The sequence below is a fragment of the Muscardinus avellanarius genome, assembly GCF_963383645.1.
Source record: "Muscardinus avellanarius genome assembly, chromosome: 11".
Taxonomy (NCBI): domain Eukaryota; kingdom Metazoa; phylum Chordata; class Mammalia; order Rodentia; family Gliridae; genus Muscardinus; species Muscardinus avellanarius.
This window is the reverse complement of record NC_137797.1, coordinates 28,147,928-28,174,172: the sequence shown is the minus strand read 5'-3', so window position 1 is coordinate 28,174,172 and position 26,245 is coordinate 28,147,928. Positions and strand designations below refer to the sequence as shown.

At 38.9% G+C, this 26,245-nt stretch overlaps 1 protein-coding gene across 1 annotated transcript in view; it reads right to left on the bottom strand.

The window, feature by feature from the left end:
* Positions 1–4,738: 4,738 nt before the first annotated feature.
* The window catches only part of CEP83 (centrosomal protein 83), a gene marked incomplete at both ends in the record, with an annotated part of 93,113 nt that continues 71,606 nt past the window's right edge, over positions 4,739–26,245 (bottom strand). The window contains 6 exons of the mRNA XM_080706245.1: positions 4,739–4,843; positions 6,031–6,220; positions 9,862–9,965; positions 21,451–21,580; positions 22,407–22,564; positions 25,893–25,968. Coding sequence (XP_080562371.1) covers positions 4,739–4,843; positions 6,031–6,220; positions 9,862–9,965; positions 21,451–21,580; positions 22,407–22,564; positions 25,893–25,968 — 763 coding nt within the window. The remainder of the gene's footprint in view (positions 4,844–6,030; positions 6,221–9,861; positions 9,966–21,450; positions 21,581–22,406; positions 22,565–25,892; positions 25,969–26,245) is intronic.

Below are 26,245 nucleotides of genomic sequence, written 5' to 3'. Positions count from 1 at the left end.
CCTATGAATCAGTCGCAGGGACTTGGCTATATAGTATTCTGTAGGTCTCAGGACAGCTCTGGCACCCCAAGCAGCCAGAGAGGGAGGCCAGGAAGCCTGCCTGAGATGGGGGAGCCTGGCACCAAGCCAGACCCTGCACACCACTGCCCCTCTGGTAGTTGATCATGCTGCCCACCTTTGGACCAGCCTGAGTTTACACTTGAGTTAAGGGGCCTTCAGCCACACTGACTCCAGCTAACTTTTCTGAGTTAAGTTGTGGCCATCTTATGTTGGACTGGAGTTTGCTGAAAATGAAAGCTAAGCCTATTAAGTCGCCTAGACCCTGTAATTCAAGAGTTAGAGGAAATTATGAGATTTCTAACTTAAGCAACTATTTCAATAACAAATGTTTTAATTCAGGCTTTTTACAGCCAGTAGTAATGAGCTACCATTCTCCTTTATGATTAATTCTCCTTAATCTGGATGCATTGTTTCCAAATATGTTAATCCCCCCTTCCCTGATTCCCCCCACTCAGTCATGCTGGGACAGGCTATCCATGTCAATGGTGAGAATAGCTCACCAATTCCATTTGCTACTTGAAGATCAAGTGAAGCACTAAGGTAGGGTAGAGGCAATGAGTTCCTTAAACATGATAAGCATCCCTCTTTCCAGGGGTTAGGGGTGACAAGGGAAGCACTGGGGAGGGGAGGGGAGGAAGGGAGGGAGGGAAGTATTGGTCTCTGATCAGGATGCCCCTGCCTGCTGCACTCAAGGAGAAGTGCTTGCCTGCATGTTGGCTGCCCAGGAATGCTTGCTGTGCTTGGAATGGCTGTGACTTCATGCATAAAGTAGGGCCTGGGAAGTCTGGCCCCATATTTGTAAGCAAATAGTTGGTATTTCTTGCGGGCTTCTATTTTAAGCGGAAGTGTTGTTGATCCTGTGATAATGACTTAGCAAAACAACTTGCAAAGTGAGTATGTAAATGATCGAAGAAAATGTTGGCATCTGTTTCATACAGATTTTACCACTCACGACATCAGGAATGCAAAAGAAACCAGAATTGCAATGCTAAAACCACAATATCTAAAATAACCGTTCTAATTGTCAACAGATTCTAAATAAACTAGAAAGAGAACGAGGGCTGGAAGAAGCTCAGAAACAACTCTTGCATGTAAAAGTCTTATTTGATGAAAAGAAGAAATGCAAGTGGATATGAGCAACTCTGGGGCCTGGCTTAACCTGGCAAAGTTCTTCAGACGACTTGGGAGCAAAATGGCTGACTGAGCTACTCTGTGTCGTTAACTTTTAAAGTTTGCACATGGGTTCCACTCTGAGCACTGTCTTTTTAAAGAGACCAAGGCACACGCACAGCTTTTAGAAAGCATACCAACACTGTGCCTGTGTGTATACTGTGGGAACCCTTCTGTAAATACAGTTGAAGTGGTTGTGGCAAACAGCCTCCTTGTTTACAGAGATACAGGGCCAGTAAGCAAGTGTCAGTATTATAATTACAGTCTCCACTTAAGCACAATGATATCTAAGTGGTTTTGTCAGAAAACTACAGTTATGTAGCACTTGTGACTACACTGCACCTCTGCAGAAAGGGATACTGCCGATGCTAAAAACAAAATGTAAAACGAGTCATTTGGAAACAAGGTGGGGGTGTTAGGGCAACCTCGAGGACTTGCAGCATTGAAACTTTCCCCAGTAGTTCTTGGAAAAGATGACCGCAGAATTTGGTAGTGTGTACACTTAGCATTTGTGAATGTGTGTGTGTGTGTGTGTGTTTAAACCAAAAACTAACAGTGTTGCAACATTGTTGAAAGGGCTCGTGTTTCTCAGTGGTCGCCAACTGCACTCCACCAAACTCACCTCCATGTCTTCAAGAAGCTCTAAAGCAAAGAGAGTGAGTGGGCTTAGCTGAAACGCAACGGCGTTTTACCCAGACACTCTGTCCTACTGTATGTTCCTTTTAAAATTTATCTTTTCATACTAAATGTATTTGATAGTGGACATGTTGGGTATTGTATACAGAAAAAAAATTTATTATTTATGTTTAAAAACCTTTGATCAGAACTATCTGTGGAAGTGGAAGTCGCCCCTCTAATCCTACGTTTCTATACTAGTGTCTCCTTGCTTTAGATTTCTGGTGAATCCTGTGGTTATAAATACTTGTGTGTGACTTAAAAAAAAAGATACATTTTACACATTTCATCAAATTGTTGTTCACACTGGAATATTATATATAAATACATATATATATATATACATATATATATATTTGAGGCCCAAGGCCTGAAAAATATTAGTATACAACTTGGTATCTTAGACTTACTATGTACTTTTTGAAAGTATTCCTTACAGGAGAAAGAATTTAAAATACCCATTTTATTCATGCCTTTCTTTTTAAAAAAAATTCCCTATCCAGTTATACTGTGTAGTCTTTTTATTGCTGATTTTTTATTCCTGAATTTTTGCTGCTCATGACCAATTTTAATACCACTGTGTTTTCCTTCTCTTAAACCAGAAGAAGTAAAAAGTATAATTGGCAACTCTCAAGCAGGCACCTTTTACCCTTGGTGCTCCAAATCCCATCTAAGAAAGAAATTTTTTCAAGTAGCAAATAAAACATTATTCACACATTCCCTAAAACCATTTACCAACACTATCTGGAACATCAGGATGGAAATGTGAATTTGTCTTAGGTAAATGCAATTCACTTTTGCTCCTTAACACCCAGTAAAGTGTGAGAGGTGAGACCTTAACGAATGGTTTGGAGAAATTAGCAGTCAGTGCCCTGAGAGGCACCTTCCCCATCCTGTCGCTTTCGACCACTGTCTGTCCAGTGGACACATCTCAAAACTACTACCAAATAGCTTACCTGCAGGTATAACGGTGAGAGGTCTGGTCCCCATCTAAAGCTGCTATGGTCTTCAAAGAGGTGAAGGCATTCATAAGAGAACAATTTTAAGAAAGTTGAGAGCCAAGGGTAGGAGAGTTGCCCAAAAGACTTCCCCTTCTCTAGGGTACAGATAACTCAAAGGATCAGCTACAGCTTTATCTAAGTTCTTACTCAATGTTACCTGAGGTGTCCCTGCCCAGCTCCCTGGCACAAGTCCTGTGTGGAGAGTTACCTCTTCTTCCAGGGACTGTGCTGTTAGGAGCTTTGGGCAAGTCACTTACCTCTTCGTGCCTCAATTTCTGTATAATATTTCTAACCTACCTCACTGAGGTGGTGTGAAGATTCACTAATGTATGTAGCGTGTTTGTCAATCCTCCAGTGGAAAGCACTATCTAGATCACATTAGCCAAATGCAGAAAAATGGCCAAATCAGATGTGTGCTGAAGACAATCAGTCACTGGGTCTATATTAAACAGCAACTAGAGAAACAAATGGCAAACAATACCTATTTTTAAGTTTCTTTGCATATTTTTTGGTGCAAAACGATTCATTTATAAACTTTTTTTTCTAACACTAGTGTCTACAGCAGCATTTAAAAATTAATTACCTTTTCCATATTAGGACTTAAAGTCTATTTCTTATTGTATACCTGATTGAAGCTGTTCTTGGAGATGAATGTTTGAAATGTCTATATCCAAAAATAAACATTTTGATGTAACTATGGACTGTTGGGTCTTTTATTTTCAATCTTCTACTTAGAATAGGTTTTTATTCTAAGTGGCTCCATGCACTCTGCGAATAAGCAGCCCCCATACATAGTAAGTAAACTTAGTTTAACGTTACATGAAGTAAGGGATGCTCGATGACAATCCTGTCCTCTGCTATCAACTTGCACTTCTGGCTGAAGACTTCTGGGTAACGAACATTCCACTTAGTATGGCAGACTCGAGCTTTGCCCTGGTGATATGAAATTATACCAGCAGAAGTCCTCTAAAAGATGTTACATAAGAAAGCCTCCCCAGAGTGCACAGTGAAAACTAAAAGATGGCATACTGAGGGACAAAGCTGAAGAGCAACAATCCTTCTAGAGGGACCTTCCTGGGCTCAAGTTATACAATCAATAGCCTCTTTTTAAATAGCCACTGGATTGATACATCCACTGATTACAGTTCAACAAAGCCCCAAACAGTAACATCTAAACTGCTATACATATAAAAATTGAAAAATTAAACACAAAACAGTACACTTTGGTACAAAAATATTTATTAAGCTCTATAATAAATTATGTATACACAGGTTTTAGAAAAGGTGATCTTTTGCAATTAACATATATATTCAGATACCTTAAAAAATTTTAATGGTCTTTTAAGTTATCTTTTCCCCCCCAAAGTAGAGGTTTATAACTTTTATAAAGTAAACCAGAGATGTTTACTGACCCTGTTGTTGTCAAGCATCTCAAATATAAGGAAAAAAGAATTCAAAATGGGCATGTTACAGGTAAAATGACAAATTCAACAAAGTAAGAATAATTTAAAAACTTGATCCCTAGGTTAATTAGTTCCTCTTATTTTTATATTCTCAAAGGATTATATATATATATATATATATATATATACATACATACATACATATATGACAAATATCTTTGAGACTTTTGCTTATTATTGGTAAAATCCTAGAATCTGGACACTCATTCAATGCAGCATGTACTGAAGGTACCTTTAGTTGAGGCATATTCAAGTATTTTGGCAAACAGTAATAACGTATGTATCAATGCCACATTATGTTAAAACGTCACACTTTATTGAGTCTCTTATTTCACCCCTTTTTATCTATCTGCCTTTTATCCAGGAACATCAATCCCCAGGAGATCCAAGTTCCTCTAGTTGTTTTCTTTGTGTTGTTTCTAGTTCTTCTAGTCTTTTACGAAGTAGAGAGAGTTCCCTTTGATGCTGTTCCTCCTTAAAAAATGATGTAGGAAAGCACAGCAGAAGAAACTGTTAGAAAAACTAGGAAAGTCGCTCACTGCTAGGTAGCAGCGTCTGCCTGCCTCTCACACAGGCTTGCAATACCCTGGCCGGGAACGATGTCCATTTTAGCCATCTAAGAAGAGCAGCACAGCAAAACTACTAACTACTGCTTCTCCCGCCCCAGGCCCTAGCCTTCAGCAACACCCACAGTCTGTTCTCTAGGTGTAAATTCACGAGGGAATAAATTAGAAAACAGTAAGGCAGTGTCCAGGTTTATGACAACTTTCAAACAAGACAAGTTGAATAGCAGTTTATTATAAACAAAGCACTTGGTCTGAGATTCACTCAGCAACTAAAATCGTCTACGTTTACAAGACATAATTACTTATTAATTGTCATCTTCCAATCAATTTGATTTCTCCAATATCTTGGGAGCCTGATACAGTAGAAGGAGTCCAAATTTTAGAATTGGAGTAGATTTAAAACTTTTTCTTACCCAGGTTTGGGAGCACACACTTGTAATTTAAGGACTTGGGAGGCTGAGAGGATTGCAGGTTCAAGGCCAGCCTCAGCAACTTAGGCAAGGCCCTCAGCAACTCAGTGAGACGCAGTTTCAAAACAAATAATAAAATAGAGCTGGAGGTATAGCTCAGAGGTAGAACACCCCTGGTTTCAGTTCTTAGAGTCACAGAAACTAAACAAAACCTCCATCATATTAAGCTACAACTCAGGCAAGTCACTTCACCTCTATGACCCAATTTATTCGCCTATAAATTGGAAATAATAAAACCTGTCCTCAAGGCATTTTTTCATTAGTATTAAAATTTTGTATCAAAGATGTATACATTGCATTAGTAAATGCTCAGAGCTGCATGTGAACAAACTACGAACTCTAGATCACTCAAAGGCTCATTCACTAACCGAGTTTCTTATCTACTGGACCACAGAAGATTATACTTCGAGTACTATCAACTAAAGGATAGAATAAATTCAAATCTACTTTACTTTTCAGCAAATTTCTATGGTAAATAAAAGGAAAGAAGTTAAAATTGACTTTAAGTGGGTATGCCATCTTTGTGGCTAAGATCACACTAACAATTTGAGTTTTAGCTCTTATTTTAAACAGTAAAAACTCACAGGCATGTTTGACTTTTTCCCCCTCAAATAAGTTCTCATACCTGCATATGAGGAGGAAATGATAGGTCAATGCCTGGGACCATGACTGATGACTGAAGGCTAACAGGATTGATAGATGCTGCTGGAGGCACGTTAGGGACCAAAATTAGACTTCGAAATTCATTATGTCTTCTCTGTATATCCTTTAGTCTTTTCTGAAGCCTTGTATATTCTTCAAATGGAACATTTTGTCTTACAAAGAGAAAAAGGAAAGTTGTTTCTGTTAATAGTTATACCGCATGGAAGAACAATATGATTCACAATATAATTTTTTTTAGAAGATGATTTCTAAGTTATAAGATTTACCTCTATATAAAAGTCTATTTACCTAGAAAGATGAGAAACATGACATTATATCTTAATCATATGTGATAATTAGCAGTGGAGACTATCAACTCATGTTTTATTTGCCAATTAATCAATTAAAAATCTTTTGATACTTTTACTTTCATTTCCAGTCCCCTCAACCCATGAATCCTAAAATTAAAAGAGCCTCTTTTATGCTTTTATTGATGCATTTTAGTCTCACAGCATAATGTAAATCATGTTGACAGTGACATATATGCACACAGCACTTGGTGCCCCCCCAACTCCCCATTTCCCTCCCTTACAATACCAAGTACCCAGACTGACAATAGTATATTCACATGTACACACATAGTCGATGGTAGTGGTTTCATTAATGAACCTTAGTCTTCCTCCTCCCTTACCCTTCCTCCCTGATTCCACTGAGGTTTCTCCTCCTCTGGTATTCCAAAGACTCCCTTGCTTGTGCATATTAAAGAAAACATATGACTCTTCACTTTCTGTGACTGGCTAATCTCACTAAACATGAATTGAATAGATACTTCACAAAAGAAGAGATCCAATAGATACATGAAAAAATGTTCACCATCATTAGCAACCAGGGAGATACAAATTACACTGAGACACTGAGCTTTCATCTAACCCCAATCAGAATGGCAGTCATAAAGAAGTCAAACAACAATAAAATGTTGGCGAGGATGCAAACTAGTTCAGCTGCTATGGAGATCAGTGCAGAGATTCCTGAGAAAACTAGGAATGGATCCAGCATATGATCCAGCTATACCACTCCTGGGTATCTTTCCAAAGGGGTTGAAACCAGAGAGCTAGAGTAACATATGCACACCCATGTTCATAGCATCACAACTGGCAATCGCCAAAATATGGAACCAACCTAGGTGTCCATCAACAGATGAATGTATTACAAAATTATGGAAATACACACAATGGAATTCTACTTAGCAATAAAGAACAAAAGAAGATGGAAGGACCAGGAGAAAAGGAACCTCTTTAAACAACAAAAGTAGTGCTGTAATCCCAGTACTTGAGTGGCTAAGACAAAAGGATCACATTTTTCAGGCCAGCCTCAGCAGCTCAGCAAGACCCTGAGCAACTTAGGCCTTGTTTCAAACTAAAAAGAGCTGGGGTGTAGCTAGGATGTCCCTGGGTTCAATTTCCAGTACCGAAAACAGCAACAAACAAAAAAACCAACGAACGTGCCTGATCTTATGGAAGACTCAAATAAAAATAGAGAAAAATGCTGAGTTGAACTTTTTAATTTCTAATTTTCAAGGTGAAATATGGTAAAGTAGATTGAATTTCATAGAGTTCAATGTAACTTTTGAAACATAGGTGTGATTCTTCTGTGATAGAACAAACATGCGTATTTAATGTCTGCCCCTGGTTCCTGGCACACAGCTTCTTAAAACCCTTGGGATCCTGGAAGTGAAGAGTTTTTGTATGATAATAAATGACCAGTAGCTAGTGGACCCAGAAAGCTTCAGAATAGAGGTGGGTCATCAGGAAGACCAAGACATAATCAGAAGGCTAGAACTTTCAGCCCCACCTCATCTCCACCTCTGGGAAGGAAAAGGACCTGAAAGCCAAGGTAATCACTAGCAACCAAAATCATAATCAATCACACCTGAATGAAACTGCCACAACCCAAAAAGACAGGGCCTGTGGAGCTACTGAGTTGCTGAACGTGGGGGTCCCTTGGGGGTGGTGCACCCACACAGGCATGGAAGCTCTGTGCCCCCCCCATGCCCCTTCCTTTGCATCTCTCCTATGCTGTTCATTTGTTATCTTTTGTCATATCCTTTATAAGTAAAGCATTTCGAAATCCTGTGAACTGCTTTATCAAATTAATCAAACCCAAGGAGAGAATCATGGGAGCCCCAATCCTCCGTCTGTTAGTCAGAAGCAGAGGTCACAACCTGGGACTTGTGACTGGCGTCTCAAGGGGAGGCAGTGCTGTGGGACTGAGTGCTCGGCCTGTGTTAAATAATGTCAGAATTGAACTTCAGGACGCTCATCTGGTGTGCACTAGAGAACTGATGGTTTGGTGTATGGAAAAAACCTCCACACATCTGATGTCTGCATAAGAATAGGAAAAACACTTCATAAAAACCCATCATATCAGAAGGTAATGACAAAGGTGAAGTCACCTAACTTTAAGAAAAAAAAAAAAATGACAAGGAGAAAAAAAAATCTAACTTTCCAGGTCTTAATAGATCATATTTTGGAAGTAACTTCTGGTCATCAATCAGCAGTAACCAAATATAGTTTCAAAGCCATGCAATGTCCCAGGTAATCTGTACCACAACTACCCAGCTGTGAACTGCTACTATTTCAATATTAATAGTTATGGGAGAAGTTGAATTTGTTTTGGTGGCTTCTTAACGTTGCATGAATTTCACCATCTAAAAGCCTAAGAAAACCTTTTGAATCGTTTTTGTTGTTGTTTTGGTGGTAGAGATTGAACCCAGGGGCTTTCTGCCTGACCTACACCCTGCCCTTTTTATTTTGAAACACATTCTAAGTTGCTAAGGACCTCACTAAATTACCGAGGCTGGCCTCAAACCTGCAATTCTTCTGTCTCAGCCTCTCAAGTGTTGGGATTACAGGTGTGCATCCCCATGCCTGGCTTTGAGTGGTCTTCAAAAAAATACAAGTTCACATTTTGTTAAGAATTACGACCAAAAATATCAGTGCATATCATTATATCATCACTACATGATATTATAGGCAATCTCCATTTCAGAAAAGTCTAACATTTGGTTAAAATTCTGAAGGTACTACTAGTTAGCTGAATTGATAAATAATTTTTATCTTGAATCAAAAGGGCCTGACACGCCACTATCATCAACCTATATGGTGATCTCTGCTCAAAAAATGCTAGTGATCTTGATAATTAGCTATGCTTCAATGTGACTACAAAACCAGAAGCTACAGCTCAGTAATGTTTTCCATACCAACAAATTAGAAACTGACTTTTAATTAAAGGCTGTAGCCACAATTTTCAGAATTATCAAACAGCCACAATGGTTTGTTTCTGTAGCATCAAGAACTCACTCCTAGATACCAAGCCAGTTACTCTGCTAAACCCAGAGACTAGTGTTTTGTCAATCCTAACTATAGCAACCACCTGACACATGACAGGTTTGAAGGAAAAGTCAGTTAGAAAGAAAAATAAAATATAACACACTAATAGCTATTAAACAGCTTTAGAAATATTTTAAAAGAAAACATATATAGCCAAGCATGGTATATGCCTGTAATCTCAATACTTGAGATGCTGAGACAGGACTGTAGGTTAGAGGTTAGCCTCAGCAATTTATCGAGCCCTGCAGCAACTTTGTGAAACCTTTTTTGCAAAATAAAAAATAAAAAAGGCTAGAGTTTAACTCCCATACAAGGAAGGAAGAACGGAGGGCGAAGGGAGGGTGAAAGTAAGTATAAAGTACATTATTATATGCAGAGGCGAAGTTCAAGGACCATAACAACCACGTATGTTATAAACACATTACCTGTTTAGCACCTGGTTTTCTGTTTCCAATTCTTCTTTCTTTGCCTCCAAGACTTCTACTTTTTCCTGTAATCGCTTTAATTTGTTTTCATGAAGAGATTTTCTCTAGGAAAAGAAAAATATTAATATGAATAAGTATGTTAATAAGTACTATTTGAACAAAATGTTATGGGGAATATTTTACATACCCCAATTGTTTTTATTTAGACCCCATGTTTTCAGTTAATATACTAGAAACAAAGATTAGTAGATACGGCTCCTACTGAAAACTGCAAGTTATAAACCACACATCTACCTCATATCCTCAGTGTGACAAATAGGATTAAGAATGCCAAGCCAGAAACTGAAATCAACAACTAAACTGGTAAAAATAAAAATCTAAATAGAAAAGGAGTCAAATTTTACTAAAGAGCCTGCAAAGAGATGAGGTCTTCACTGTCCGAGATGTGGTTAAAGTAACTGAAACAAGATGGAAAACTAAAAACATGTTTGCAATTGGCAAATTATTACCAAAGCAAAAAATTAAAGGATCAGAAAGCTAAGACAGTAAGAGTGCATCTCATTTAACTTTACAACACAAAGGAAATTTTAACTTTACAACACAAAGTGAAAAGTTTCTAAAAGTTAAGACTGTATGATTTCATTAAATATAGAAAAGTCCAAGTATAATGCAAAAAGGAATACATGAACAAAGTAATTTTTTTCAGTTTTTATAAACATTTTTTAGAACAGAAATTTACCTATATAATGCTGGAACTCACTTAGTAGCTGCAAAACTTTAAAATATTTGCTTTCTAACTTTTTTAATTGAAGTACAACAGGTTTATAAAAAACACACATAATGTAAACATAACGCTCAATGAAAAACCACAAAGTAAATGCCGGTGTGCTCACCACAAGGTCAGGAGCAAGGCTGTGACAAAAAGTGCCCCTACCTTAGGCCTTCTAGTCAGCAGCCCTCACCCTATGAAAAGGGAATCAGCTCCTGTACTTCCAAAGCCACAGTTTAACACTGTTTTGCCTGCATTTGAACTTCACAATGGAGTAGAGTCGTGGAATCCAGTCTCCTTCTGATGGCTTTTTTCCTCCATCAACGTCGTCTGTGAGATGTCCTCATGCTATTACTTACAGGCACAGCTCACTCACTGCCACATACGCTGCACTCCACCACATGTGAAAAGTACACAGCCAGGTGTTCACCCAGTCCACCACACTATGGGACGTCTGGGTTATTTCCAGCTGGGATTTTTTAAGTGACACTGCTGTGGGTATTCCTTCTCATTCTTCCCATTGCTTACATCCGCCAGCACCCCAAAAGGCCACCTCATGCTCCTCACATCTTCCCTCGCAAAGAAACCACTCTTTTGATCTTTCACACAAGTGTTTACATGGGTAAGGTTTCCATCGGCATAGAAAAAACAATATGGCATAAATTCTTTCACACCTGCATTTTTTCTCATCATTTAATCTCCATGAATAAGCCATGTTATTGCATGCCACAGCAGCTCTTTGTCATTGTTATGTTGTTAGCCATTATACAAATGCCTTACATTTTATCCATTGTCCTACTGATGAAAATTTGAACGAACGGTTGGGGATATTACAGATAAAGTTTTTATGAACATTCCTGAACATTTTCTTATAATAAATGTACTTGGTTTGAACCTCATAAAATAAGTGGGGAAGCCAGGCATGGTGGCGCACGCTTGTAATCCCAGCATTCGAGAGGCTGAGACAGGAGGATCGCAGTTCGCAGCAGCCTCAGCTACTTAGTAGTGAGGCCCTCTGCAACTCAGTGAGACCCTGTTTCAAAATAAAGAATAAAAAATAAGGCAGAGGGTGTAGCTTGGAGGTTGAATGCCCCCTGGGTTCCATCCGCAGACCCCCCTAAACACACACACACACACACACACACACACAAAAAAAAAATGAGGGTGTTTACCCTACTTTTCTATTATCTAGAAAAGTTTGTGTTAAAAAATTGGTATTATTTCTTCCTTAAGTATCTGGAAGAATTTACCAACAAGGCCAAATGAGGCATATTCTTTGTGGGAGGTTTTTAATTAAGGATTCCATTTCTTTAATAGATGCATATAAGACTCCTTAGATTTCCTAATTCTTCTTGTAATTTTGTTAAGATGTTCTTTAGGGAATGTATTCATCTCATGTAATCTGCATAATTAGCACAACTTTTTATACTTGTACTTTCATGACACATAACATCTCCCTTTTTATTAAAGATACAGTCCATTTGTAATCTTTCTAAACTTTCACTTGTATTTATCTATCTTATGTGTTATTTAAAGAGAATCATTTCTGCTGAGGCTTTATCAATTTCATCAATCTCAAAACCCAACCAGTGGCATTTTCAATTTTTTGCATTTAGTGTCTGACTCAGTGGTTTCTGCTCATATTTGAAGATGCTAATGATGGCAGCTGTTAAATCTGTCCATTGAGGTAATGATTCAGTTACGTGCTTTTAAGTTCTAAACTTGCCCTTGTAACTGTTTTCTAAATTTTCTGGTACAATTCTCAAGTTTTTATTCCTGAGCAAATGGGACATGGTTAAGATCTGTATCTGAATACATCCGTGCCTGCATCTCCTATGGGGGGTGGAGGTCTGTTTATAATGGTTATTTCTCTTGGTTTTATATGCTATTTCCTCATGTGTCTGTCTTTTTATTATTTTTAAAGTTAGTAGACTTTATATCTTTGTTTTTGCAGGTCTGGGGATGAAACTCAGGGGCATTCGACCTCTGAGCTACACCTGCTGCCCTATTTTTTTATTCTTTATTTTGAAGCATGGTCTCACTAAGTTGTAGAGAGCCTCACTAAGTAGCTGAGGCTGTCTGTGAACAGCGATGCTCCGGTCTCAGCCTCCCAAATGCTGGGATTACAAGCGTGCGCCACCACGCCCGGCTTAGACTTTCTTAGGTCAGTTACTGGCTTAAAAGAAAAACAGAAGAGAAAGTAGGAGATTCGCATATATTGCCTCCCCACATAATCTGCACTATTCTTAACACTTTGTGGTACACTTGTTAAAATGATAAACCAATACTGATACATCATTATCATTATCATTATTAACCAAAGTCTATAGTTTGCATTAAAGTTCACTCTTTGTGTTGTACAGTTCTATGGGTTTTGCCAAATGCATGTCATATGTCCAATATTACAGTATCATACAGAATAGTTTCATTGCCCTAAAAATTTCTTGTATTCTACCTATTCATTTTTCCCTCCACTTCCAATCTTTTAATTATCTACATGATTTTGCCATATCCTAAATGTCATATAGTTGAAACTGCAGTATGTATTCTTTTTAGATTAGCCTCTTTTTACTGAATGCATACTGCATAGCCATTTAAGGTGCTGGCATAGAGCTGCTATAGATATTTGTCTGGTGGCCATAACATATAAAAATTGAGGAATAACTTTCCCCTTAAAGACATTTATATTTGTCTCTGGCAGGGCACTAGGGATACTAACAATATGGGTAAACTAAATCTAGTGATAGGAATGAGATTATCTGAAGCTGTGCTTCAGTACTTGTAAGGGCCAGGCTACCTTTAGTCCACCCCTAGTACGGAGGTGACTCCCTCAAGATTCCAACCCAAAGCTCAAATGAATGTACCTGAGTCCTGCTCCGTGGTAGATTTTGAACTGCAGTTTTAATTTCCCAAGCCCTGTGGGCTGCCGCACTCAATTGCCTAGGCTTCTTCTGCCTCAGGATCTTGGCCTCCTGATGCTTCGCTGGCTTGTTACCTCGCTCAGGCTCTTTTGGAGGTATTTAAAAACAAAACAAGCTGGATGTGGCGGTACACGCTTGTAAACCCAGGACGTGGGAGGCTGAGATAACAGGGGTGGGCCAGCCTCAACTACTTAGTGAGGCTCTCCATAACTTAGTGAGACCCTGCTTTAAAATAAAGAATAAAAAAATAGGGCTGGAAGGAGGCAGAATTCTGTCCCTGTCTCTCATGGTTTGGAGTTGGTTCAAGATCAACGTGCTACTGGTGTCTTTTTTTTTTTGAGGGAGCAGCATTGGGGATGAAACCCAAGGGCATTCTACCTTCAAGCCACACTCCCAGCCCTATTTTTTTATTCTTTATTTTGAAATAGGGTCTCACTGAGTTGCAAAAGGCGTAAGTAGTTGAGGCTGTCTGTGAACTGCGATCCTCCAGTCTCAGCCTCCCAAATGCTGGAATTACAAGCGAGCACCATCACACCCGGCTGCTACTGGTGTCTTAATGAGGTTCTGCTGCTTCTTCACATATGCCTTCGTACTGAGTCCTCCGTGGTAAAAGAGCGAGGCAGCTCTCGGGGGCAGTGTGTGTGGTGTGCGTGGGTGTGTTTGAACTCAGGGTGTTCTACCTCTGAACTACATCCCCAGCCCTATTTTTTGTTGTTGTTAAATAGGGCCTCAGTAAGTTGCTGAGGTAGGGTCTCTTTTACTCTTGTATAAGGTCATTACGCCCATTCACATTTTTTCAAACACCCTTATTCCTTGACCCAATCTAATTCTTCAAACTTGCATGAAAAATCAAATCCAGGTAAAACCCAACTTTCCTAAATACTGCACGCTGTACCCATGCAACTGGAGAGAACTGGTAAACACACACATGTACGTACACACACACACACACACACACACACACACACACACACACTGCTGCTGGGATGTCTCTCCTTAAATTAACAGCCACCAATATCAAAAGGTCCTTGGCAATCCTACTAAATTTCCCTAACGGGACCACTCTCCCAAAAAACTCCTGTTATGCTTTAATATCTTCTGTCTCTCTTCAAATAACACCTGAGATAATGACCTTCTTTTGTGCACTAAGAAAATAATATAGCAATAGATTAATTTCCTCACATCTCCACATAACTATCAATTTATCAGAAAGGTATAATCATGTATCGTGTCTTTTTTCCAGGTACAATATGTATAATATTACTTATCTGCTATGGTTTGATTATCTGTATCCCTACAAAATCCACGTTAAAGTCCTAATCCCTATCTGGGCATGGTGGTACACACCTGTAATTCCAGTACTTGGGAGACTGAGACAGGACAAGAGCAGGTTCCAGACCAGCCTTGACAACTTAGCAAGATTCTCAGCAGCCTAGTGGTCACCAGGGATAAGGAGTAATGATGACTTTTATACCACCCTCTCTCCCCCTAGTGTGCAGCACAATGCTGGAACACACATATTCAGTAAGCTCTTCGGCAGCTGGACCCAGTGGCCCATCACTGTGAACTCAAGTATTTGCAAGGCAGAGATGGGAGGATGGCAGAGTTGAAGCATGCCTTAGCAACTTAGCAAAACCCTGTTTCCAAATACTAATTAAAATAGAGCTGGAGGTGTAGCTTAGAGGTAAAATGCTCCTGGGTTCAAGTCCTAACACACACACACACACACACACACACACACACACACACACACTCCTGGGTTTAAGTCATAACACACACACACACACACACTCACTCCTGGGTTCAAGTCCTAACACACACACACACACACACACACACACACACACACACACACACACACTTTTTTGCAACTTCAATTCCTTTTTTAAAACATTCACAACAGTATCCAACCAAGGATTATTTCAAAAAGATATACTTTTTTTTGTGTGGTACTGGGGATGGAACCCAGGGGCATTCCACCTTCAAGCTACACTCCCAGACCCATTTTTTATTCTTTATTTTGAAACAGGGTCTCACTGAGTTGCAAAGAACCTCACTAAGTAGCTGAGGCTGTCCGCCAACCACAATGCTCCAGTCTCAGCCTCCCGAATGCTGGGATTACAAGCGTGCGCCACTATGCCTGGCTCAAAAAGATAGATCTTAAAATAAAAAAGTCATTAATCAAAGAAGAACATTCAGACCCATGATCCCTCCACAAGTTTTCCAAATAAATAAACACAGCAAAGTATCATTTATACCCAAAGATACTACCTAAAAACACTTACCAGAAATGACTGAAGCCTTGTGTTTAGGAGCCTGGAATTCTAAATAAATACATTCAGATGGCATGATCTTATCTACCTGGGGGGGAAATAAAGTTGCTACTTGCAAATTATAAGAACTATTCATAGGAAAGAAGTTCTAGAGGATTATGATTTCTGCTCTAGAGTTCTATTTTGTGATTTAAGTCTTACTGCAAAACAAAACTATGATTTTTAGCATTTAAATAAAACAACCTAAAAATTGTTGCATTGTCATAAGTTATATTTATATAATCTTATACAAAACTGTCAGACAGAGCATTATCTTCAACAAGTAGAAAAACAGTATGAGTTAAATTAATTTGCAGTAATTACTCTGACACAAGGAAGGAACATGGGCCACAGCTATAATAATGAGAAAAGCAGAAGGTGGAAAGTCCAGGAGCAGCAGTGCAGTGAAGGGCGCACTGGAGTGGGAGTAGGCTCTGATCTTACTAACAGGTGATCTTGGGTACCTACAACCTCCATTACTATTTTGTAAAAGCTATATGAAGCTAAGGTCACTTCTAGTCCTAAAAATACATATATTTACCTAGCTCTTAAAAGTATTTCTATGTCACATATAATACTTTCCACTTTAACTGATGTAAAATTGTAAACCCCTAAGGCAGTGTCCCACATGGTATATGATAGTTCTAGGTCACTATTATTCACTAAATTGAACAATTTCTTATGATTTAAATCATAATCCACAGATCATATTTTATTTTATTTTTTTAATTAATTAATTATTTATTTTTATTGGTGCACTGTATTCATACATCATAGTAGGATACATACTTTTGTAGACATACATGCACACTTTTCCCAGTCAGCCCCCACCCAATCCCCACCCCATTCTCTCCCTATCCCTCCCTCCCATGCTTGGCTTAGTAGTTGACATCTAGTATTATGGCAATTTATCTAAAATTAAAAATGATAATCTCACATAACAGTTTCATTTGTCTGATACCAAGCTTTTGATGACTTAAAGAAAACATTTCAATATTTCTTTTTGCTTTCTTTCTTACCAGAGAATATTTTTTTTCTATTTTTTTTAGGTGAAACTATCATATTTATATATTTATTTTTCAGAAAAAAATCTATCCTAATATGGAATATGGACTCTAGGTACCCAAAACGATCTTGAATAAGAACAAAGCTAGAAGATATATATTTTCTGATTTCAAACCATATAAAGCTACAATAATTGAAACAGTGTAGTACTATTCTAACGGCAGATATATAAACCATTGGAGTTAAATAAAAGCCTAGAGCTAAATTCTTCCCTATATTGTCTAGTTATTTTTGACAAGGTTTCCACGAACATTTGGTGGTGGAAATATTAATCTTTTAACTAAATATTGTTAAAAAATAATAATTACATGGAAAAGAATAAAATTGGACCCTTACCTAATCCCATATACAAATATTAACTCAAAATAGATAATAGACCTAAATATAAATCTTAAGACTATAAACTTTTAGGAGAAAATATGGGTCATTAAACCTCACAACATTGAAATTGGCAGTGATTTCTTGGTTATGATTTCAATGGCACAGGCAACAGAGGAGTATACAGACTCCCTAAAAAATAAAAAAAAAATTGTATATCCAAAGACAATGTAAACAGAGTTAACAGTTACTAATAGAATGGGATAAAATATTTCCAAATGCTATATCTGAAGGTATATTAATATTCCAACTAGAAATCCTAGAAATTAACAACAATAAAGGCAAACAATACCCTTTAGAGATAGGTAAAAGACTAACATAAATAATGAATCTCCACAGATAACTAATCTTAGTTGTCTGTTGGATGGAAAATCTTGTTTTCTGGAGTGTGTTACCTATTTCTTCTTTGTAGTTAATCTCTTTAAGTATTTTCTCTAGTGCTGGTTTTGAAGACATAAATTCCTTCAGTTTCTGTTTGTCATGGAAGCTTCTTATTTCTCCATCTAATTTGATAGAAAGTTTTGCTGGGTAGGAAATTTTTGGCAGGAAGTTGTTTTCTTTCAGAGTTTGGAATATGTTACTCCAAGCCCTTCTGGCTCTCATAACTTGGTTTGGGAAGTCTGGAGTGATTCTCATTGGTTTGCCTCTGAATGTCACTTGGCCCTTTGTTTTTGTTGCCTTTAAGATTCTCTGCTTGGCTTCCACATTGGTCATTTTGACAATTATGTGGCGTGGGGATCCTCTTCTCCGATCCTGTCTAAAGGGAGTTCTATAAGTTTCCTGGACCTGTGTATCGACCTCTTGCTCTATGTCTGGAAATTTTCTGCTATTACTTCCTTGAAGAGATTGTTGATCCCTTTGGTATCACTTTCTTTTCCCTCCTCTATTCCAATTATTCTTAGGTTAGCTCTCTTAAAATGGGCCCATATTTCTTCAGTATCAGATTCCTGCTGTCGGATATTTTTTTCTAGATTAGAAACTATGCATTCATTTTTGGATTGCTCATCTTCTAAGAGCGAGATTCTGTTCTCCATGTGTTCTAATCGGTTGTTTGTGCTTTGAATTGAGGCCTTTACTTCATTAATTGCATCCTTTATCTCTTTTTGGCTCTCTCTGAGTTCTTTTCGAAGCACCTCTATTATTTCTACAGTTATTTTCCTGATTTGATCTTCTAGAAATCTCTGATTTTCTGTTTTATCGGGTTCTGATGTTGTGGGGTTGTGGGCATTTATTGCTCCAGTATTATTCCTCTTTCCCATGATTTCGGAAGTTTGTGCCTTCTCTGGGTTCTTCCCTTGGGTCACTATGACTTCCCTTAAGGTGTTCTGGATCTCGAGTCAGTAGTATCTCAGACCCCACTACTCCTTTACTGGGTTTTATCACAGAGTCTCCGACCCAGAGAGTCGATAGAGGCTGCTTTAGACTGTGGGGGGTGCCAGGTTGCACGTTCTCCTATGGTGTGATATCTCTGCCACCGCCCCTCCCCCACTGGGTCAAGTCCCAGGGAGTACAGTACTGGGATTTCTCCTCTGTGGCCCGCAATTTGACTCACTGTTCTTGAGTACGCAGATGTAGCTGTACTGGATTCGGTGAATTCTCTGCTGCTGCCGCCGGTGGCAATATGGCCCTGCTGCTACGCCCTCGGCTGTGGGGCTGTTTTTCTTCTTGGTTTTGATTTCCACTCTGAATCCCTGCAGCGTGTGCTGAGCTCGGCCACTGGGAGCTTTAGATGCTCTCTGCGCGGAGAAATCCCGCCTGGCTGTTCAGCTTGCTGTAGCCGTTCCATGAATTCGCCGGTTCCGCCGGCAGTATGGCGCTGCTGCCGCCTCTGCCGCGTCCTCAGGCGTGAGGCTGGTTATCTCCTCTGTGGCTCTGTTCTCAGTCCACTTTCTCTCTGGAGCGTGGTGATTTTTTGTTTCACTGATGATGGTGTTTTCTGGCTATGAAAGGCGCTGATTTTGTGGTAATGGAGATTGGTTGTTAGCGGTGCTCTTAAGCCCCGCTTTTCTCGGTCGCCATCTTCCCGGAAGTCCCCCAGCTACTCACAGATCATATTTTAAAAAGTGAAACAAATATTTTTTGTGTTCTCACTTATTGTTTGGTAAGCATTTCAGTAGAAAAATAAATCATCTCAAGTCATAATATTGATGAAATGTTACTTTTTTGGTTTTAAATATCTCCTCATGCTGGGTGTGGTGGCGCACGCTTGTAATCCCAGCATTTGGGAGGCTGAGACAGGAGGATCGCAGTTCACGGTCAGCCTCAGCTACTTAGTGAGGCCTTCACAACTCAGTGAGACCCTGTTTCAAAATAATGAATAAAAAATAGGGCTGGGGGTGTAGCTTGGAGGTAGAATGCCCCTGGGTTCCATCCCCAGTACCACACAAAAAAACCCTCCTCCTTCCCTCTTTCTAGTATACCTATGATCTATCTCACTACTGGATGTCACTTTTGCTACAAAAGAAGTCAATCCAAAATAACCTCAGTAATTAGGATCCGACCCTAAGACACACTTACCACTAAAACGTCAACATAAAATGTATCTGCAAAAGGTAAAATCATCTCATCATTCCCAGTGACTTTCAGCTGACCTGGCTTTGGGTGCTCCTAGGCCTCACCATACAAAAAGGCCTAAGTAGGATTTCTGAGGTCATTACAAGTTTTAAAAAATTCAATAAAATCCATATAATACCCATTCACTTTTCAGTACTTACATGGAAAATGGATAAAAAGGATAAAAAGTGATATATTATATTGGAGAAAACAACCATTTGGTTAAATTTGTACATAAAGCCCTGTCAATTCCATGTTATAAACATTCTTTCTCATCTCAATATTATATTATTTTTAGCATTATAAAGAGTATTTCTCAGAAGCTGGGAGAGTGGAGAAACAATGACTTTTAGACTACTCTTAACTTTCAGTCACATGTGGCAATTATATCCAGTAACAACTGATGGCTAGGAAAACAGTGTTCCTGTTTTCAAATTCAGAATATGTATATGATTGAGAATTAATTTCTCTTATGCAAACATGATCAATTAACCTTTTGTGTGTGTGTGTGGTACTAGGAATTAAACCCAGGGAACTTCTACTTCCAGGATACACCCCTAAACCTATTTTTTTATGTTTTATTTGGAAACAGGGTCTCACTAAGTTGCTAAAAGCCTCACTGAGCTGCTGAAGCTGGCCGTGAACCTATGATCCTCATGTCTCAGTCTCTCAAGTACTGGGATTACAAGCATGTGACACCACGCCCAGCTAACAATTAACATTTCTAAAAAGCATACAGGTATTATAATATTGGTGACTGTCTAGGAACATCTTACTCTCATCTCAGTTCTCTCCTCCTCACAACTAATGTCACTAAAAAGGGAACGTATCATAGAGACACATCACACACACACACACACACACACACACACACACACACACACACACACACCATTCTGTTGAGAAGAACTGCTGAATCACTGCCACAGTAAGTCACTGTCATTGATGAGAATTGCTATATTCCTTGGGTTTATAGAAATAGAAAAACACAGTGAAGCACTGACTTAGATGAATCATCTGCCTACAAAATTTCCATGATGCCCTGGATTGTTTCCAAGAAAACAAAGCTTTGAGGTTCTAGAAAAAAGTATTGCCTCTAGAGGTAAAATCTTAAAAGGATCAAGATGGGAACCATTGTGGCTGTTTCAGAAGCCAAGGACAGTCACAGGTCCTACTGTTGAGGCTATGGAGATGCTCCTAATTACTGAGTTAGAAACAAAAAAGGCTTCTAATCATAAAAGCAATATTACAGATATTAAGCATAGTTAAAGTAGGCCTAATCACATCGTGACTTAAGTGAAGAAGAAGTTACACAAAACTTGTACAGGTTGGCCTGGAAACTTTTTATCACTTTGAAAAATACCACTTCTGCTGGGAAATATGCATCAGCTCTAAAAGAAATTTAGTAGTAAACTCATTGTATAGTCTGTATTTTCCCAATTTATCCCTACAAAGTTGACGGCTAAATGTAATTTTAAATATCAAATTAAACATGTCACTAAAAACCCCAGTTTCACTTGCACGTTTTATTCTACTAAAATAGCTAATAGTGTTTCACTCTATGGAAATCATTCAACTAAGAACCACTTGCCTTTTTCTGGGCAATTGCAGCTCGCTGTAGTTTCTCTTTCGCTTGATTGTACTTTTCTTCTCTATCTGTGATACGCTCATGAAGCTTGTGTTTTTCTTCCAACCACTGTATCCGTTTTTCTTCCAATGTCCTGTCAGAGAATATATGCAAAACATGAAGTTAATAAATGCTTAGGATTAAATAGATATTATCACAAGGTTAAGCAAACTACCTAATTGCCCATCTTTTCTAACTCTTATAAGCACAACTGCATGGTCACTACCAATAAGGAGCACTTCTTATGAACCAGGCACTATACTTAGAATAGCATGTGTATTACAATGTCACAAAAGTCCTGATTTAGGTAGTTCTGTCATGTTTTGTTTTTTTGATACTGAGGATTGCATTTTACTTCTGAGCTACACCCCCAGCCCTATTTTACTTTGAAAAAAGGTCTAACCTGCAGAGGGCCTAAGATACTGAGGCTAGCCATGAATCTGCAATCCTCCTGTCTCAGTCACCCAAGTACTAGGATTACAAGCGTGCACCACCATGTGCACACTTGTCATGTCTTTTTTAGGCTTAGAATAGTTAATTGGCATAAGAACACATATCTAGTTGGTGACAGGACAAGACCTTGTTTCAAAAAATAAAATAGGGCTGGGGATGTAGTCGAGAGGTAGAATGCCCTTGGGTTCAATCCCAGTACCACACACAAAAAAAAGTTTTCTTCAAGAGTATTTTAAAAACTGTGCTCAGGCAGAAATTTAGAAGGTCTTTTTTTCTGCATGTCTAATTTTTTTTTAAACAACTCACGGGTTTATAGGCCTCATTTTTAGAGAAATGGAAAGCAAATTACCTAAGGCCACTGTACACCATCACAAGTACATTCAATATTGGAACCATCCTTGAAATAACTATACACTGTACATCAGAAAGAAAACAATAGCTTGTACATAAAACAGAACAAACTCTACTTTTCAACTTCTAGCTGCACTTTTTCAGCTTGGCTTCTTAAATTCCGGCATTCTTGTTTCAATCTCTCCACCATCTCCTTCAGCATTTGGTTAGAATTCAGCAAGTCGTTCTCTGACTGTGTCAGTGAAGTCACCTGGATCTGCAAATTACTGATTTGCTTAAAAGAAAAAGAGAGAAACATGGCTACTAAGCAAATGCATTCAGGTGTGAGAGCAGTAGAGGACACTAAGCACCTCGCCTCACAAACACCCCTCCTGCCGTGAGCCTCCAGGACACCCCTTCAATGAAGTCTCAGCAGCAGCCGCCAGGATCACGTCTTACTATAACCAGACACTACCACTATTCCTCAGTCACGGAATCTCTCCTTTGCTTCCTAAAATAAGCACTGCAGAAGAGGTATTGGGAGTGGGGAGAAGGGCTATCAGGAGGAAATGAAAGAAAGGAATGCAACAACTAGTGAGTCTCCCAGCACTCGAGCCTTCCCCTAGCCTTCTAGGAAGGAACCGATTTTAAAAAACCGATTTTAAAAACAAGTATATAAGCAGAGCAGCTGAAGAAACTTGCTCTATCCTGCACATACCTGATGAATCAGCTACCTTTCTAGGTCTGCTCTACGAGCAAACAGGAATTGTTGAGTATAAATACAGGGAGGGCCGGGCGTGGTGGCGCACGCTTGTAATCCCCACACTTGGGAGGCAGAGACAGGAGGATCGCGCAGGTTCGAAGCCAGCCGCGTGCGCTGGCTTAGGAGACCCTGTTTCCAAATAAAAAAGTATAAAAATAGTTCTGGGAGTGTAGCCCAGAAGTAGAACGGTTTCCAGGAACCCCAATACCACCAAAAAATTAAAAATAAAAAAAAAAATAAAAAAATACAGGGAGGGTCACTCTCACCTTGTGTGTAAAGGGTTTCCAAACCTTCTACATGCCCAGTGTTGGGCAGAAGAAAGGTGCTCCAAGAAATCTAATGAATGCAGGGATTCCTCAGCCTCTAGAGACATATATAAAACCATAATGTCACTCTAGGCCTTGACTCCATTCCTGTTTACCTTCATCTGGGAGTATTTCTAAGTTATATCTAAATAGTCTTTGTATGAGACAGTTATGCCTACCCACAAACCATTTTAACAATTAATGAACAGTAAAAGTTCTCAGCCAGGCATGGTGGCACATGCCTGTAATTTCAGTACTTAGGAGGCTGAGACAGGAGGATCACAGGTTTAACGACAGCCTCAGCAACATAGTAAGACTCTTAGCAACTTACTGAGACCCTACTTTCAAACAAAAAATAAAAAGGGCTGGGGGTGAGCTCACAGGTAGAATGCCCCTGGGTCAATCCCCAGTGCCACAAAAACAGGTTCTCTTTTTTCTTTCTTTTCCATTTATCTCACTCAGCCATTCTCTGAAAGACATGTTGGAACAAAGAGTCAAGAGTGAGGAATAAGAAGAACCATGAGAAACTAAAGTAAGATTCTTTATGCAATAAACTAAATGAAGAATAATCAATTATTTCCTAAAGGCAGCAAAGTCAAATAAGATAGGACTCTGTATGTCCACAGATCAGTGGTTAGCAGAATAAAGTAAAATGGCATGTCTAAGATTTTATTTTTGTGGTTCTGGGGACTGAACCAGGGACCTTCTACCTCTGAGCTACATCTCTAGCCCTTCCTTTTTATTTTTGAAATGGAGTCTTACAAGTTGCCAAGGCTGGTCTCAAACCTTCAAATCTCCTGTTTCGGCCTCCTGGTACTGGGATTACAAGTATATATCACCACACCTGGCTCAGATTTGCATTTTAGAATGAATTTCTTCATGTAGAACTGCTCACTCTATTTTTTAACTGTCGTGGCAGATATTAAACCTATATTATAGTTGCCCGAATAAGCAACCTTCCAAGAGCTCTATACCTCTCTATATCCATGACAGAAACTCAGTGCCAGTGATACTAGATAGCTTCTCTTTCAGATAATCAAACATTATGTCCTCCCTATTAAGACACAGAAAATATAACTGCATATGCAACACAATACCAGCTAACTTGCAAGCATAAATTCTAAAAGTGGAATCCTTACTACTTCAAGATCTACAGAGGGGAAAAAAAAAACAGGATTTAAACAAGGAAGAAGATGGAATTTAGAAAAGACTTTCATATTTTGCTAAACATTATATACATTCTTCCTAAACCCAAATAACTAACTAAAAACACCTATTTCTACTGGGTGTGGTACCACACACCTCTAATCCCAGTACTTGGGAATTTGAGACAGAAGGATCACAGGTTCGAGGACAGCCTCAGCAATGTAGTGAGACTCTCAGCAACCTAACCAGACCCTGTTTCAAAATAGGGAAAAAGGGGGGGGGGGACAGGAGGTATAACCTGCCCCAGTACAAAACAATGTGTGTGTGTGTGTGTGTGTGTGTGTGTGTATATATATATATATATGTATATGTATATGTATATATACTATACATATATAATTTATACACACACATACATATATGCACACATACATTTCTACCCATAAACCACTCCTATCAACTGCTATGATTAGATGTAGAATGCCCCATGAAGAGCTCATATCCGGTCAGGGTTGATGTGATTAAGTCATGAGGGTTGTAATCCCATCACATGTAAACCCACTGTGATGGGTTCACCAGGCAATCAGCAACGGTTGTGGCTGGAGAAGGCGGGCCCCTGGGGGTGCGGCCTTGGGGCCCTGGCTGCTCGCCCTTGCGTCCGACCTCCCTGGCATGAGAACACAGCCTTGCTCCCCACTCTTTCTGCTTCCCACCTCTGTACCCTGAGCTCCCAGCATGGCATGGACTAAAATTCCAAGACCTCCAAAAACTGTGAGCAAATAAACCTTCCTTCCTCTAAAGTGTGTGGTCAGCCACTTGGATTATAGAAGTGAGAATGTGGACTGAGACAACAAAGCAAGAAATGCATCATGTAATATATATAAAGTTACAAGCCAATCACTTAAAACCTGAATAATGCTTCTAATCAATTCTTAGAATTCAGAATTATCAAAATGGTGTCCTTTTAACTATAATTTTGTAAAGTTATTATGAACCAAATATACATATTAAGAAAAATGGTAGCTAGCAAAAGCTTACTAAATTGAAAAGCAAAGCCCAAACATTTTATCTTTCCATATCAACATAAATAAGTTCAGTTATCATAATAATGATATGTTAAATTCCAGTAACTATGGAAAACACAAATTTAAAGAAGCACTTTGCTGGACGTGGTGGCACACGCTTATACTCCAAAGCATTCAGGAAGCTAAAACGAGGATCAAGGTTCTTGGCCAGCTATGAACTCAGCTACTTAATGAGGCCCTTCGCAACTCAGTGAGACCCTGTTTCAACATAAAGAATAAAAAATAAAGCTGGGGGTGTAGCTCAGAGGTAGAATGCCCCTGGGTTCCATCCCCAGTACCACAAAAGATAAAAAGGAAGCACTTTAAAATAAAAGTGAATCATACCTGTTTCAGATCAGAATTTTCATTTTTTTCTTTCTCTGCATTTTCAATATTCATAATTTGTTGTTGAAGTTTTAATCTAAAAACCACAACCAAACAAAAGACATTACAAATCTATAGTTATTTCATTGAATTAGATGATCATTCTATGAAATGCCTGCTTAACACCATGCTAGGCAAAGTGGCAGATCCAATCATTAACATTTAGATTTAAAGCAGCTAAGCTGTGGTTCACATATAAATAAAATATACTACAAATTACTCCTTTTGCAAAAGGAAGCAGTGAACACTGAGAGGATGAGATATCAAGTCTGTCCAGGACTACCAGAGAATATCATGTAAACAAAAACCTTGTA